The sequence below is a fragment of the Pempheris klunzingeri genome, chromosome 12, assembly GCF_042242105.1.
Source record: "Pempheris klunzingeri isolate RE-2024b chromosome 12, fPemKlu1.hap1, whole genome shotgun sequence".
In the NCBI taxonomy this organism is placed as follows: Eukaryota; Metazoa; Chordata; class Actinopteri; order Acropomatiformes; family Pempheridae; genus Pempheris; species Pempheris klunzingeri.
This window is the reverse complement of record NC_092023.1, coordinates 18,941,420-18,955,171: the sequence shown is the minus strand read 5'-3', so window position 1 is coordinate 18,955,171 and position 13,752 is coordinate 18,941,420. Positions and strand designations below refer to the sequence as shown.

At 42.6% G+C, this 13,752-nt stretch overlaps 2 protein-coding genes across 2 annotated transcripts in view; one reads left to right on the top strand and one right to left on the bottom strand.

Annotated features, from left to right (window-relative positions):
- Positions 1 to 1,960, bottom strand: part of ablim1a (actin binding LIM protein 1a) — a 39,611-nt gene extending 37,651 nt beyond the window's left edge. Inside the window, exon 1 of the mRNA XM_070841305.1 lies at positions 1,582 to 1,960. Within this exon, the coding sequence (XP_070697406.1) occupies positions 1,582 to 1,594 (13 nt within the window). The 5' untranslated portion in view covers positions 1,595 to 1,960. The remainder of the gene's footprint in view (positions 1 to 1,581) is intronic.
- Positions 1,961 to 2,423: 463 nt separating this feature from the next.
- Positions 2,424 to 13,704, top strand: fhip2a (FHF complex subunit HOOK interacting protein 2). The gene is made up of 17 exons (XM_070841303.1): positions 2,424 to 2,723; positions 3,702 to 3,780; positions 5,066 to 5,235; positions 5,533 to 5,637; positions 5,747 to 5,869; positions 6,007 to 6,222; positions 6,337 to 6,533; positions 6,776 to 6,890; positions 7,057 to 7,133; positions 7,246 to 7,438; positions 7,863 to 8,026; positions 8,746 to 8,892; positions 8,979 to 9,069; positions 9,184 to 9,327; positions 9,991 to 10,131; positions 10,612 to 10,715; positions 10,822 to 13,704. The coding sequence occupies exons 1-17, from the start codon at positions 2,679 to 2,681 to the stop codon at positions 10,931 to 10,933; spliced, it is 2,223 nt and encodes a 740-aa protein (XP_070697404.1). The 5' UTR covers positions 2,424 to 2,678; the 3' UTR covers positions 10,934 to 13,704.
- Positions 13,705 to 13,752: the final 48 nt, after the last annotated feature.

Sequence of the window (13,752 nt, the reverse complement as noted above, 5' to 3'; positions counted from 1 at the left end):
TTTGATGTCTTCAAGCAGTTAATTTGGCCTATTAACAGTCCACACCCCTATAGTAAAACTTTTACACATACGGCAGTGAAACACAGCACACCATATACTACAAAGTTTAGACAGAAAATACATTTTTACAGTTAAAAAAATATGATAAATTAAACAAATAACTTATTTCCTCTGGTTAATATTGTGAAACATTGTGTAATCAGGTTCCCGAGTACCACAGCCAGTGCAACTGAAAAGGTACTGACTCAGCCTGAACCATGACAAACACGTGTTTGATGTGACGTGTCGTTACGAAGGCTGTTTCTCTCAAAATACCTGATTTTTTTGGTGATAATAAATCAATGACCTCACATCTGTGTAACCAACGCTGAGATAATTGGTGCTATCATTCCACTGTACGGTGCAGGTTAGTTACTTCTCATGAATAATGATTGGCTGTTTGCAGGGGTTTAAGTGTGCTAATCAGATCCATGTACCACAGGGGGGCTGTCGAGCAGTGGGCTCTGAGCTCCATCGATCTCCTCCATGGAGGACAGATACAGTGGGCCACATCAGCGCTGGAGGGGGGGGTTTCAAAGCCATCTTGCTGCACAGGCTCAGCCATACAGAGCCTGTAGGGGAGTAGCATGAGCTTCTTTATAAAAGGCTGATGTTTTACCCAAATAACAAGATCAGTCCCATCATGATAAATCCCACTGTAGATTTAATATAATAATCTTGAGCCCATGTTAATATTGCGACTTCTCTGCATCTATCCAGCTCTCAATCAGTCCGTCAGACCATCTGATCACAACCTATGGCAGGAACAGCTGGAGGCCGTTTATCTCCTCTGCCAGAGATAACAAATCCAGGACAGCACACACAAAGGCCCACCTGATGGGAACAAATGTTCCCATGCACCCTCTGCTAGTATGCTCAGAGAATAACTGGAAACATCCCGTCAACTCAGACGGGTTGAGATTGTTGCACCAAATGAGAATATACATTTCTTTGTTACTTTTCTGCAAAACGATGCTACTTTATGTCAAATGCTTGAAGGGTACAATGACACTCACTACTCAAGTGTATGTCAAGTCAACTAGGAATGCACACCATAGGCTAGCAGTCAATCAGCTTTCATTTAGGCAACAATTAGGGTGTGTGCAGCCTGTAATTAATGATATGCACCATTCCTGATTAAAGGTAACATGAAATATCAACAGACACAGCAGTCAGTGGAGGTTCATTATCACAGCAGGGATTTATTTATTTATTCATTCATTCATTCACTCATTTTAAAACTGTGATCTATCTCTAGGTTACTCCACATTCCATAATGTTCACATTAACAAAAATAAGTTGTAGGCTGTCTAGAGAGGGCTGCAGCAGTGGAGGCTGTAGTTCCAGCTATGCACCGGTGTAACCTACTTACAACAACAGTGTCATTATCACAGCCTGATCCTCCCGAAAGACGACGCAAATGGGCTCTCTTCCCCATCGCATCCACCCTCGAACCGAGACCCCCCTCCTCTCCCAAAATTAAGAGACTTTTCTCCCTCTGTGTGTGTTGTTATGAAGGCTTCTGCGGCAAAAGACACTCACCTCTAGCAGACATGCCCGGTAGGTAGAGCCTCTCTTTCTTTGCCGAGATTAGCGGGAGGAGATGCCCCGGTGCAGCTCTGAAGGAAGGGGGGGGGGAGGGAGAGGGGGGGGGACCAGTTGACAGCCTGATATTATCTGTACTTTAAGTTTTCGGCTGTCATTTAATGGGATTAGACGATACAGCCTGCGATTAGGTAGACTAGACTAGACTGCGCGATGGAGAGAGCACTTTCCAGCGACAGGGCGTGTCCTGGAACAGACAGCATCCTTCTTATTCTCTAACAAGTTTATGTCCATATTTGAACATAATATCACAGAATTACGGGGTTATAAATTAAATCATTCTTGAAATTCCTCGCCTGCAGCTGCCACCTAAACGCCGAACCGTCCAGCCTACTTTTTTTTTTTTTTTTTTTTTTTTTTCTGGGATGACTGCGCCCTTCTGGACCTGGTAGTTGGGTTAAATCATAAAGTTGACAGGCACTCCACGAGCAAAAGGTGCTCTCCTTCTTTTAATGATACTTTTTGTTGCAATTCTCTTCATCACGTGGAATCCTACAACTTAATCCTAAAAAGCAGCGGCGCTTTAAATGACACAGCCCACGTTATTTTCCACAGTTTTTCCATGTAACCCACATTAGCTGCTTATCGGAATCCCATACTTGCTTTTGTGTTCGATGCGGACTCATTGATTGTTGTTTCCAAGCTGAAAATATCGATTCCCCTTCATTAACTGTATCGGCTGCTGTCTTCATTTGTATGCACTGATCGCCGTCAGTAATTATGAGCCCGTGTCTTGTGCTCCGGCGCCCCCTGGTGGATTCAAAGTGCAGCGTTTGGCGAGGGAAGTGCCACCGTGTCCAAAGTGAGCAGACGCCGCCTGAGTGTGGAGACGTCTTGTTTACAGTGCCTCTGCCAGGCCCGTGAGCTGCTGTGGCCAGCAACGTGTTACGGTTTTATTGCTGACATTCATTCTTTCGTTTCAAGGGTCATTGTATGAAACCTCCAATCTGGATCGAGGCGGTAGCAACAGGAAGAAGAAGATAGAGGAATTCTCTAGGTCTTCTCGGGAGAAACTGGTCCAGTCGAAGAACAAAATGTTCTCCAAATTTACGTCCATTCTCCAGCACGCTGTGGAAGCGGTGAGTTTTTAACCATAATAGTATATATTTACCCATTTGCTTGCTTATTGTGTAACGATGTCGTCTGTTTTGGCTGAAAGGGGCCTCTGGTCCCCCGGACATCACTTAAAATAACGTCATCAGTAGGGATACGTTGCTAACTAGCGAGCTAGCCAATTAGCCTATGATAGTGTTAGCGTTTTGTGTTTGTGCTGGCAATTAGCTTGTTTTTGTTAGCTATAATATGTCTATGGTGTTTATTTGTCAGCCCCTTTATATTACCAGCACGTCCCCGTATTGTCATCGACTTTATATGCTGCAAGTCACCTGCGTTAAAGGTAGTTTAAGCTGAGCTATTTAGCCGCTAATGTTAGCCGCTTATAGCCTGAAGAAGCTAAGCTAATGCCGTAGCGGGCTATCTCGTTTCAAACAGCAGTCTTGACATGTGCAGTGGTGTCGACATGATTGCACAACCTTGTTTGATGTTGCGCAAACGTCCTAACTGTGGTGTTAAAGGGAAAGTCTGAAGGTTATCTTGCTCATTATTTTTGTAAGTGTTCATGTTAGAGGTTAGCCAGCTAGCTAGCTAGCTAGCTAGCGTTTAATAGCTAGAAACCAGCAGTAACCTGTCTGAAAACTGCTCTCGAGCTGCTACATGTCAGGGGGTTCAAACAATAGATGTTTGGCAGGTGACCCACACTGATCACATGACTTTAGGTGCAACGTAGACGTGAGTTAACAGGGAAACGTCTAACATAAGCTTGTTAACTCCTTATTTTGTCATTCAGTTTGTTGTTGTGTGTGAGCACAAGATCAATTACAAGTGTAAACATTTATCAGTCACTCAAAAGTTGAAGTCCCCCCCCCCCCTAGGAGCTCTGACAGGATGTTATTTGAAAACTAGAAGATGGTGATAGAAGACATTAATTTTCCCCGAACAAAGCAGGCTTTCCAGTAGAAACAAACGGTATGCTCATGTTTGCAATTTTTCTTTTTTAGCTTGCCCCGTCGCTGCCCTTGCAGGAGGACTTTGTCTATCACTGGAAGGCCATTACACATTATTACATTGAGACTTCAGGTAAGAAGAGGTTCAATGAAGTCAACGCCTGTTATGCCCACGATATGCCCTGAGATAGGTTGATTGTTGTGCAGGTTGCCTTCAAAGTTGTCGATTGCTTTTGTACCAATGGCACCGGTCTAAGTTTTGAGCACAATGACAGGAAACGAGGCTTGTGGTCATAATATACATATACATACATACATACATACATATACATATATATATATTTTCACTGTCGATTAATCCACTGGCTGTTGTCAGTAATCAGTATTTTTAAAGGTGAGTACACATTACAATTTACAAGATCAGCTTTAGTTGCCTTAAACATGCTTTATTCCAAAGAAAGCACATGGCAGTGTATCCAAGCTTTAACCAGCACACGTTTTCAACTACAATAGTTAATTGATAATCCAATTTTCTGTTGATGGACTAATTAATGAGCTGCTCATGTAGCATCAGTGTGTGTATATAGAAATGAAAGCCATGCTAGTTGAATTTACAAAAGACCTAATCGTCTTTTGTAAAAGCAGCTCCAGACTATAAGGGAGCTTCCTTGTTGTCTGCCTGTTGGATCTGAGCGAGTAGAACTCGGAACACTCTGCGTCTGTGTCAGGTTGCATCTGAGTTGTGCTTTGTGGTTAAACCCAGTCATGTAAAAGTTTGACAGCTTCAGCTCAAATTAAAGATTTGTAGTTTCTGTATATAGCTGGGTGGGAAAATCTCTTTCTCTTGCTCTTCACACCAAACAACAGCTTCTGTGCAGCAATTCTACTTGTCAGGCCAGTTTAACCAAATTTACTCTGAACAGCTGATGGGGTGGATTATCTGTATTATGGAGCTGAGCTTGTTGTCAGTGTCACCCTTAGGCAGCCTTTTGATGAAAGCTGCTGTTGTGACTTATCTAACAATTTCACCTTCATTTCTCACACTGTTACTGACCATATTTTGTGTGCTTTGTTACATTAAGCATGTGGCATACAGGTGTGTGTCCCGGCTTATTACTGAATTAATGGTCCCACACCTGTTAAATTGTGCATAATTGGTGACAAACAAGGATGGCATTGTCATGCTCTTAACAGAAAAAATAAAGTTTTTCAGATGGATTAAAGTGAACATTACACACAAGCTTTGTAGTTTTAACAATTGTGCTTTTATTTGTGAAAACCCATAGGAAAGGAAACCTGGCAGAGATTAAGTAATTAGATGATGGGTGCAGAGGCTTTTTGCAGTTTAGTCAAACCTCAAAATTGTCTCTTATAGACATACAGAGGTTCTGACATCTCTCTATGTTTTCCTCTGTTAGATGACAAAGCTCCAGTTACAGACACAAACATCCCATCCCACCTGGAACAGATGCTGGACATCCTGACCCAGGAAGAAGGGGAAAGGGAGTCCGGAGAGACAGGACCCTGCATGGAGTATCTCTTACACCATAAGATCCTGGAGACTCTCTACACTTTGGGCAAGGCAGATGTAAGGCAGCTATGCTTTGATAACTACGTGAACTATACCTCCAGAAAAATGTACATATGAAAATATGACATTTTCATAATATTGGTTGAAATCTGGTGGGAATCAAGATACAACATTAATGGAGGCCGTACAACAGTGAATTCGAAAGCTAACAGAAGACTATTTGTATGCACAATTTTGACAGACACTTCAATTAATGATCACTGAGCTGCTTTCCACACAGGGTGGGTACTCATCTCTAATGGTGGATGACCCAAATAAATTCAATCATATTCTGTTTGTATGATTTCTCATCAGTGCCCTCCAGGGATGAAGCAACAGGTGCTTACCTTCTACACAAAGCTGCTAGCGCACATTCGTCAACCTCTCCTGCCACACATCAATGTCCACAGACCTGTTCAGGTGAGAGGTGAATCAGTCTGGATTTCAGTGTGCATTTGAACATTAACTGGCAGGTTATGCAACTTATTTTTGTCTTGCTGTGTGTGTGGCTGTGACATTCCTCTGTTAGAAACTGATCCGTCTGTGCGGGGAGGTGCTTGCTGCTCCTACAGAAAATGAAGAGATTCAGTTCCTTTGTATAGTCTGCGCCAAACTCAAGCAGGACCCATACCTTGTCAACTTCTTCCTTGAGGTGAGTTGCTATGATACAGGGAGAATAGTCTTTTATAAATATTCATCTGTATATATTACGTGCAAAAGCAAGAGCCTTACAGGATTTTTAAGCACAGTAGTTGAGAGAATATGTCTTACCTGTGATGTTATTTCCAGAACAAGTTAAAGAGACCTGAGATAAAGAGTCCAGAGGTGGGGACGGAGAATGTGTTGGCTCCAGACACTGGTCAGTCTCCAACAGAGGAACAGGCTGGTCGCCCAGAGGAGCCACAGGCTGCAGCTGCTGCCTCCAAATCTAGTCCTACCACTAACAATAATAACAGCAACAATTACAATCTTGTCACCTCCCTGCTCAACCTCACAAAGAGCCCTGTAAGTCTTCTCCACGCAAGGAATTTGTGGTCATTTACCTTAAGTTTAATATCTAAAATTCACTGGAGTTTAACATTTGCATTCATGAGTTATGTCCTTTTCTCCCATACTCAGGATGGCAGGATTGTGGTGAAGGCATGCGAGGGCCTGATGCTGCTGGTCAGCTTACCAGAGCCTGCTGCTGCTAAATGTTTAACTGAAAACACTGAGCTCTGTGAGCTTCTGACCGACAGGCTGGTCTCCTTCTATAAAGCCCTGCCACAGTCCATGGACCCCTTGGACATTGAGACAGTGGAGTCAGTCAACTGGGGGTAAATTCCTTTATATAACTACAGATTTGTTGAAATCAGAAGATAAAGGACATGTACACACCACTTTCACATAGTTCAATTGTGTCAACATTTGAAGTTTTGATTTAATTTGACTTAGCAGGTAGTCCTTAAATAGCATCCTCGTGCCCCATCACGAGTGCTATTTTCAGCAGATCAATTGGAAGAGGTTTATCAAATCTTATAGTATCTTTACCTTGCCCCCCACCCATTTTCTCTTTCAGTCTGGATGTATATAACCTGAAGGAGGATGCTGCTGTCTTCACAGGGAAGAGGGCTCTCATCTCCTTCCTCTCCTGGCTAGATTACTGTGACCAGCTCATCAAGGAGGCTCAGAAGGTCCTTAACCAATCCTGACTCATTGTGTTTTGATGTGTCATATTGTAGTCAGAACAGAGAGAATAGAGAATAGAGAAAAGAACTTCTCTACAAAAAAAAGTTGTTTTTGCATCTGAAAGCCACAGAAGGTTGAATTACATTCTTGTTTTTCTACACTGTCTTCCAGTCAGCAGCTGCAGTGATGGCAAAAGCAGTGAGAGAGAGGTTCTTTGTGTCTGTTATGGAACCACAGCTCATGCAGACGTAAGTCTTGTTCTGAATCATCAATCAGTCATCTTTTTATTGAAATTGTCAGTCTTGTCTTGTGTGTCGTGGCTGCTCAGTAACACGTGGTGTGTTTGGGGGTTGCACATAGGTCTGAGGTGGGCATCCTGACCTCCACAGCGCTGCTGAACAGGATCATCCGTCAGGTGACATCAGAGGCTCTGCTGCAGGAGATGGTTTACTTCCTGCTGGGAGAGGAGAGAGGGCCGGAGACTCTAGCCACCATCGCCCAGAACCCACTCAGACACAGACTGATCGAGCACTGCGACCACCTGTCAGACGAGGTTCTCATCAGGCATTTGTTAATATTCAGGACTTGTTCTCCTAAAGACTCTTTCTTAAATAGCATTGATGTCTGGCTAATCAGACTCTATCAGGCCTTTTTATCACATGTCTCGATCACATTAATGTGCCTTAAAAAATGAAAATGTTTTATCCATAGTTTCATTCTCAAACGCATAAATGGCCATCTGCCCTTCAAGGACTCTGAGTTCCAATGAATCATATGATTAACCAGAAGCACATGAATTTTAATTAGTATCTGACAGAGTCATTGCACACATTTTCATCACACAAAAGAGAGATGAATCATCTCTTTGATGTTTGAAACTGCCACTACCTTACCTTTTTTTGTCAGTAAGCAGACTTGGCATGTTGCTCTGGGTTTATAGTGGGAGCTAAGCCTCGTTCCTGCTTCTGTTTCCCCAGATCAGCATCATGACACTGCGGCTATTTGAGCAGCTCATCCAGAAGCCCAACCAGCACATCCTCCACAGCTTGGTACTGCGAGGCCTGGAAGAGAGGAACTACCTGGAGAACAAACCGCAGGAGGAGCGGGAGCCCCTGGAGAACGGGCAGCCCCATGATGCTGTGTAAGGACCTGCCTCTGATGTTTGACCTGAGCTGCCTTAAAATACTGCCTGGAAAATCACCCGCACAAACACACACCAGTGGAAATAAAGTGACTGCATCAAGGAGCTGTGTTTTTTAGATGTGCCACCAATTCAACTAAACCTTCCTTTTTGTGTGTTTCGGTCATTGGGATTTTTGGAAATACACATCAGACACTGATTCTGGGAGATGGATTCATAATGAGCAATAGCTTGCTTGTTAATTGATTACATTTTGTGTATAGTGGATTAGTTTTCATGCAATAGAAGGCCGCACTGCAATACTGGGACTACATGATATCTATATGGGTTCACAGAAGAGCTGAAGAATGATGGTGACATTTATGTATCTACAGACATACAGCAAACATTCCTCCACATAAGCAAATGCCTTTATTTGTAATGTACAAAGTCCCAGTAAAACTTGACCTGTGTAGACAGACATTCTCTCAACACAACAGAGAACCTTAAAATATTATCATTTTAGAAAAGACCCCACATTTCCCCCTGTCGCCTATATACAACAATACTGACAATACTCATTATTTCATTCTGGTAACATTCTCAGTGGAGAATAGAAACTAAAATAATTTGAGAGATGCATACATTTTCAGCAAAAACTGAATGGGTAGCACTGATCGGAATCAGATCAGATGTTCTCATAAATATAACTAAGTTATGAACTTGTGCTCTTTCTACAGAGACCTTGAGGAGGATCCACTATTTGGTGATGACCTCTCTCCAGACAACAGGCCGTCTAGTTCCGATTGGCTCGGCTCATCTCCATCACAGAGTCCTGACCACTCCAAGTGCGATGGGAAGACAGAGGTCCACAAGATTGTCAACAGGTATGCATTCTGCTCATGATACGGCATGTGGACTTCCTCTGTCTGCCCCTTTTTAAAAGGTAACTGTTGAACTGTTTTGCCTGCAGTTTCCTGTGTTTGGTGCCTGATGAGGCGAAGTCATCATATCATGTTGAAGGCACAGGCTATGACACCTACCTCAGAGATGCACACAGACAGGTAAGGCTCATTCCTCATCATTAAACCAATTGCTGAGGCAAGACTTTAGGCACCGCTTCTCCTCAACCTTCTCACCAGTGGAAGAGACACTAAGTGTAGATGAATTGTTCCCAGTTCAGGGACTACTGTGGAATCTGCCAGCGGTGGGACTGGAGGGGAAACCCAAAAGCTTTGGAGAAATGTAACCTGGACATGCCATTCTTCGAGGGCCACTTCCTCAAGGTTCTCTTTGATAGGATGGGCCGCATCCTAGATCAGGTCAGTTTGATCCATCACATAGTAAACGTGTGTAGTAACACTGACATCATTGTAGGCATTCGACTTGTAATCATCACTTTGGGGGGGGGGGGTAAACTGCCTTTAAATTGATGGAAATAAGTCGGCTCAATGAATTACAACATAATCTCAAGTGGCAAGTTTACAATGTAAGGAGTCCTAAACTGCTGTTTACTGCATGCACATTTTATTTAAGCTCAAACTAGAGCCACAAGTCGACCGTTTTTATTGATCCTCACCAATAACCCTTTGTAAAGGAGCAGCTCGGTTTAAACTCTACTTAGATTTAATGTTCCCATACACCCAAAAGTTGCTGCAAGAGAACACTGTTAACGACAATTTATCATAAACGAGGTCCGCTAATGTAGCAGATTATGCAGCAGCCTTCTATTTTTTTAAAGAAAAATAATGAGCTCTAGCCGTAAGCCCAAAATAATGACAATGTTCGATGGGAGTTGCAAAGATGACTAATGGAGATTTAGAACTTTCTGGCACCTCATGGCTTTCTAACAGGATTTAGTGATTCAAACCTAAAGGGAGTGTTTTGTGTTATTAGTCTTAAAAGCATCGGACTACTGTGGCATCCTGAGTCCACTCAGTCACCAGTTAATGTCCGGTCAATCTGATGTCCTCTCTGTCCTCCAGCCCTACGATGTCAACCTGCAGGTGACCGCTGTGCTGTCCAAGCTGTCTTTGTTACCACACCCCCACTTGCACGAGTACCTGCTGGACCCCTACATTAACCTGGCCCCTGGCTGCAGGTCCCTGTTCTCCGTCATCGTCAGGGTAAGACTCCAGTCTAGATTATAGAGCGGTTATGCTATCCATCACTGCTATCAGGATACTTTAAGATCCCTTTCTTGTCTTTACCGATTTTTGTTCTTGTGTAGTATGTATTTCACAGTGTTTTGTGCAACAAATAATCCTGTTTGAGACAATTGTTGCCCTTTATATCCAGTGGTATTGATTGTGCAAGTGTTTCTGTGAATCTCACCTGCTATTAATCCTGTCAGCATGCTGCTGCTGGACCGGCGTCTTACTTAAAGAACTACAGCTCTGTATTTCATTCAGTGAATCAGTCCAACTCCTTTTCTTTTAAATCTATCCCAGTAACACACAGGCTGGTGGTAGCAGCTGTTTTTCTTGTTAGTGGTAATTAGATTAATGTCTCTGGTGAGTGTAGTAATGATTTACTAATGTGGCATCTTTTTCTTCAGCAGTGCTGTTGTGTCTTGGTAATTTGCTGTGTGTTGTTGCGTGTGTTAGGTAGTGGGAGATCTCATGTTGAGGATTCAGCGCATCCCAGACTTCACGCCCAAACTGCTGCTCGTGAGGAAAAGACTATTAGGTCTGGAGCCAGAGGGAATCACGTACGTACTGCCCACTTTGTGTTTTTTTTTTTTCAATGTACTCATCTTCTCAGTTCATTATTTTGGAACAAACTCCTCATTCTCTCTCTGTCTGTTCTTCCTGTAGTATCGACCACATGACTCTGCTGGAGGGGGTGATCGTGCTGGAGGAGTTCTGCAAGGAGCTGGCTGCCATCGCCTTCGTCAAATATCACGCAGCATCGTCCTCCTCGCCGTAATCTTCCTGCTGTCCGACAGGTCAGGATTAAACTGGGCCTTTTGGGGTGTGGTGGCACAGGGTCGGGGAAACACTACCACTAAGCACTCATCCCTGCAAGACTGTTAAAGCCCATACGGACGGCTTTCATTGCCCCCCCCCCACCTCCTCTGGCCTCCACCATAAAAAAAAAAAGTCTTTGGTCTCGTTTTTGAGCAGGTCAGAGCGCAGACACTGCCCAGCCAGCAGAGGAATAAGAGGAGGAGGGTGGAGCTCAAGGTGCAGAGACATGGTCACTGGACTCTTTTTCAGCCTCTGCATTTTCTCCCACTCCCCCCCCACCACCATCTTTCCTTGGCACCAGCCACGTGATGATCGTCCTGTAATTATTATATCAAGGAGAAAAGATGTTTGTGTATTTATTTTCTGTCCCATTACCACCCATTTGTAAAACGTCATTGCCTTAGTGTGGGATCACACCTTTTAGTTACAGAAGATTGTTTCCTTTTGAAACATTTTTATCTTAACCCCTCATTTGTTGTCTGTTTGAAGACAAGAGGCTGTAGAGAAAAATGCCCACTACCTTCAAGCCCTATATGTACCTGTAGTTAGTTACATACTGAACTGTAGTATTTACGATACTGCACTCATATTTTATATGCCAAGTCCTCTTATTTATTTGCTTTCATGTTGCCTTTTTAACTAATGTCATATTAAGATAAAAATGAATTTAAAGCAGTCCAAGTACGGACTTACTAAGCAGATGCTGTTCACTGTATTTGTTTTCCGCATCTTTTCTCTGTTTATTTTTAAGTGCTTGTGCTCTCAAAGCTCATCTGTAATCACCCAAAGATTTCACCGTCCATCACATTGTGTCAGATGAAGTGGTGGATTTTGCAAATGATGTGGAATTTGCACGTGAATCTCATTGCAATGCTCTCATTACATTACTCACGTTCATTCGTGCTTTTTTTTTTTTGGTCAGCTTTTAGGAAATGTCAAGTTGGGAATTTTATGAATATTCCACTTAAGTTTTTGTTTTGAATGTTGTTCTTCAGAGCCAGTATTGCATTTCTCACGCATCAGTGTTTATTTCATCCCAGGGATACCGTGTTATTGCTTTTTTCACACCATTTGTATTTCTCAGTAATGTGTTTGCTCCATTGATGGGAAAGATGCACCTCTTGGTTTTATTTACCAGTGGCTTAAACGCATCATTAACACAGGACACACACAGCAGTGGTTCCCAACCTCTATTGGCTTTTGATCACAAAAACAAAGCTAGGTGTACTTAGCTGTTAAGTAACTTGTGAACAGCTCAACCAATATCTAACATCTCAGATTGTTGTTTTTATTGGAAATGATGTAGTTATTCACAAGAAAAAAAGTCTGAAAAAAATAAATGTTTTTGTGCAAACTTACATCATCATCGCAACCCTTTAAATTTATCCCAGGAGCCTTTGGAGGAGGTCAGACCCCCCCCCATTTTGGAAACCAGAGGCCTCTGAGTTCCTCCCATTGGCTGTCGTGACTTCCTATCATGAGGTGTTGAGTTTACTAGCAGTGTTTCATCCTGATCTTGAATGACACGAGACGTCCTCACGGTGCTGCATTGTCGGAGTGGGTTGTCTGGTGATGTATTGGTGATTCACTACGCAAGATTTGAATGAGTCTAAATCAAGATGCTACTTAATATACGTTCAGTTCTCGTGCTATGTTCCCAGAGTGAATGGTTCCATGATTGGCAGGTGTGTTCGCTGATGAGTTTGTTTGTGTGTGAGTGTGATGACTTGTTCTTTCAGTGGAGAATGGATGGAGTCGTTCGTTGAAGCCATGAGCCTTGTTTTGTTGTTTTTGTTTTTTTTCCCCTCTTTCAAACCCATTACTCAAGCACCTAAACTACATTATGCAACTGCTTGCATGGAATCAAATTTGCACATTGTCTCTCTTCATCCTTCATTTTTTCCCAAATGTTTTGTTTCATAAACCAAAAAAAATCTAGGATGTACCAGGAGTAACATTTCTATTTTAATGGGAAACTTTTTTTAAATTATCAATCATGCACATTTTTTAATCAACTATCTTTCCAACTTGTTCTGTACATTTGTATATTGTATGTGTACAATAGCAATAGACATATACTACCTGGTGTAAATGCATGCTTACATTTTTTTTCATTTGTGGAAAGAAAGGAAAAAAAGTTCTATTTGTTAGCTGTCAGCACTTTGTTCTGTGAAGACACTGACAGGGAGATAGGATGCCTTACTTCACACTGTGGATCTCCGAGGACTCCTAGAGTTGATGTGTAAGGGGTTTCTGCTTCAGCACCGTTTGAGATCTTATTAAGCCTCTATCTCTTGTGTTACATAGACTTGTTTTGGTTTGTGAAGATGGACAGGACTCTGTTTGGTCCAAAATCTGATGCCAATTGAGTTATTTTCTTGTCGGCTTAAACCAATCACTGTATGATGTCGCTGCATTTCTGTACGTTCATCGCTGCTTTCCTCCAGTGAAATGAGATGAACCTCCTCATACATCCTCTAGCTCATAGCCAGTTTGATTTTATGATTGTGCAATGCATAATTGAGACATTAAGGCAAGGTGCATGCTCATTCGTCCCGCCTCCCGATGCCTCCCAGAGAAATTGTACGCTATCACTCGCTGCAGTCTCTCGCTCTCTGAGGCTTTGGCACATTTGTCCCTCATCAGCTGTCCTCATTTTCAACACTTTCATTCAGGACAATATGGCTTTGTTTAACATTCTCCGTCCCAATTAAAAAGAGAAAAAGTGTTCCTCAGCAAGAGATGTGGTCATTCTTTGGACAGTTCGTTGCATTTCAT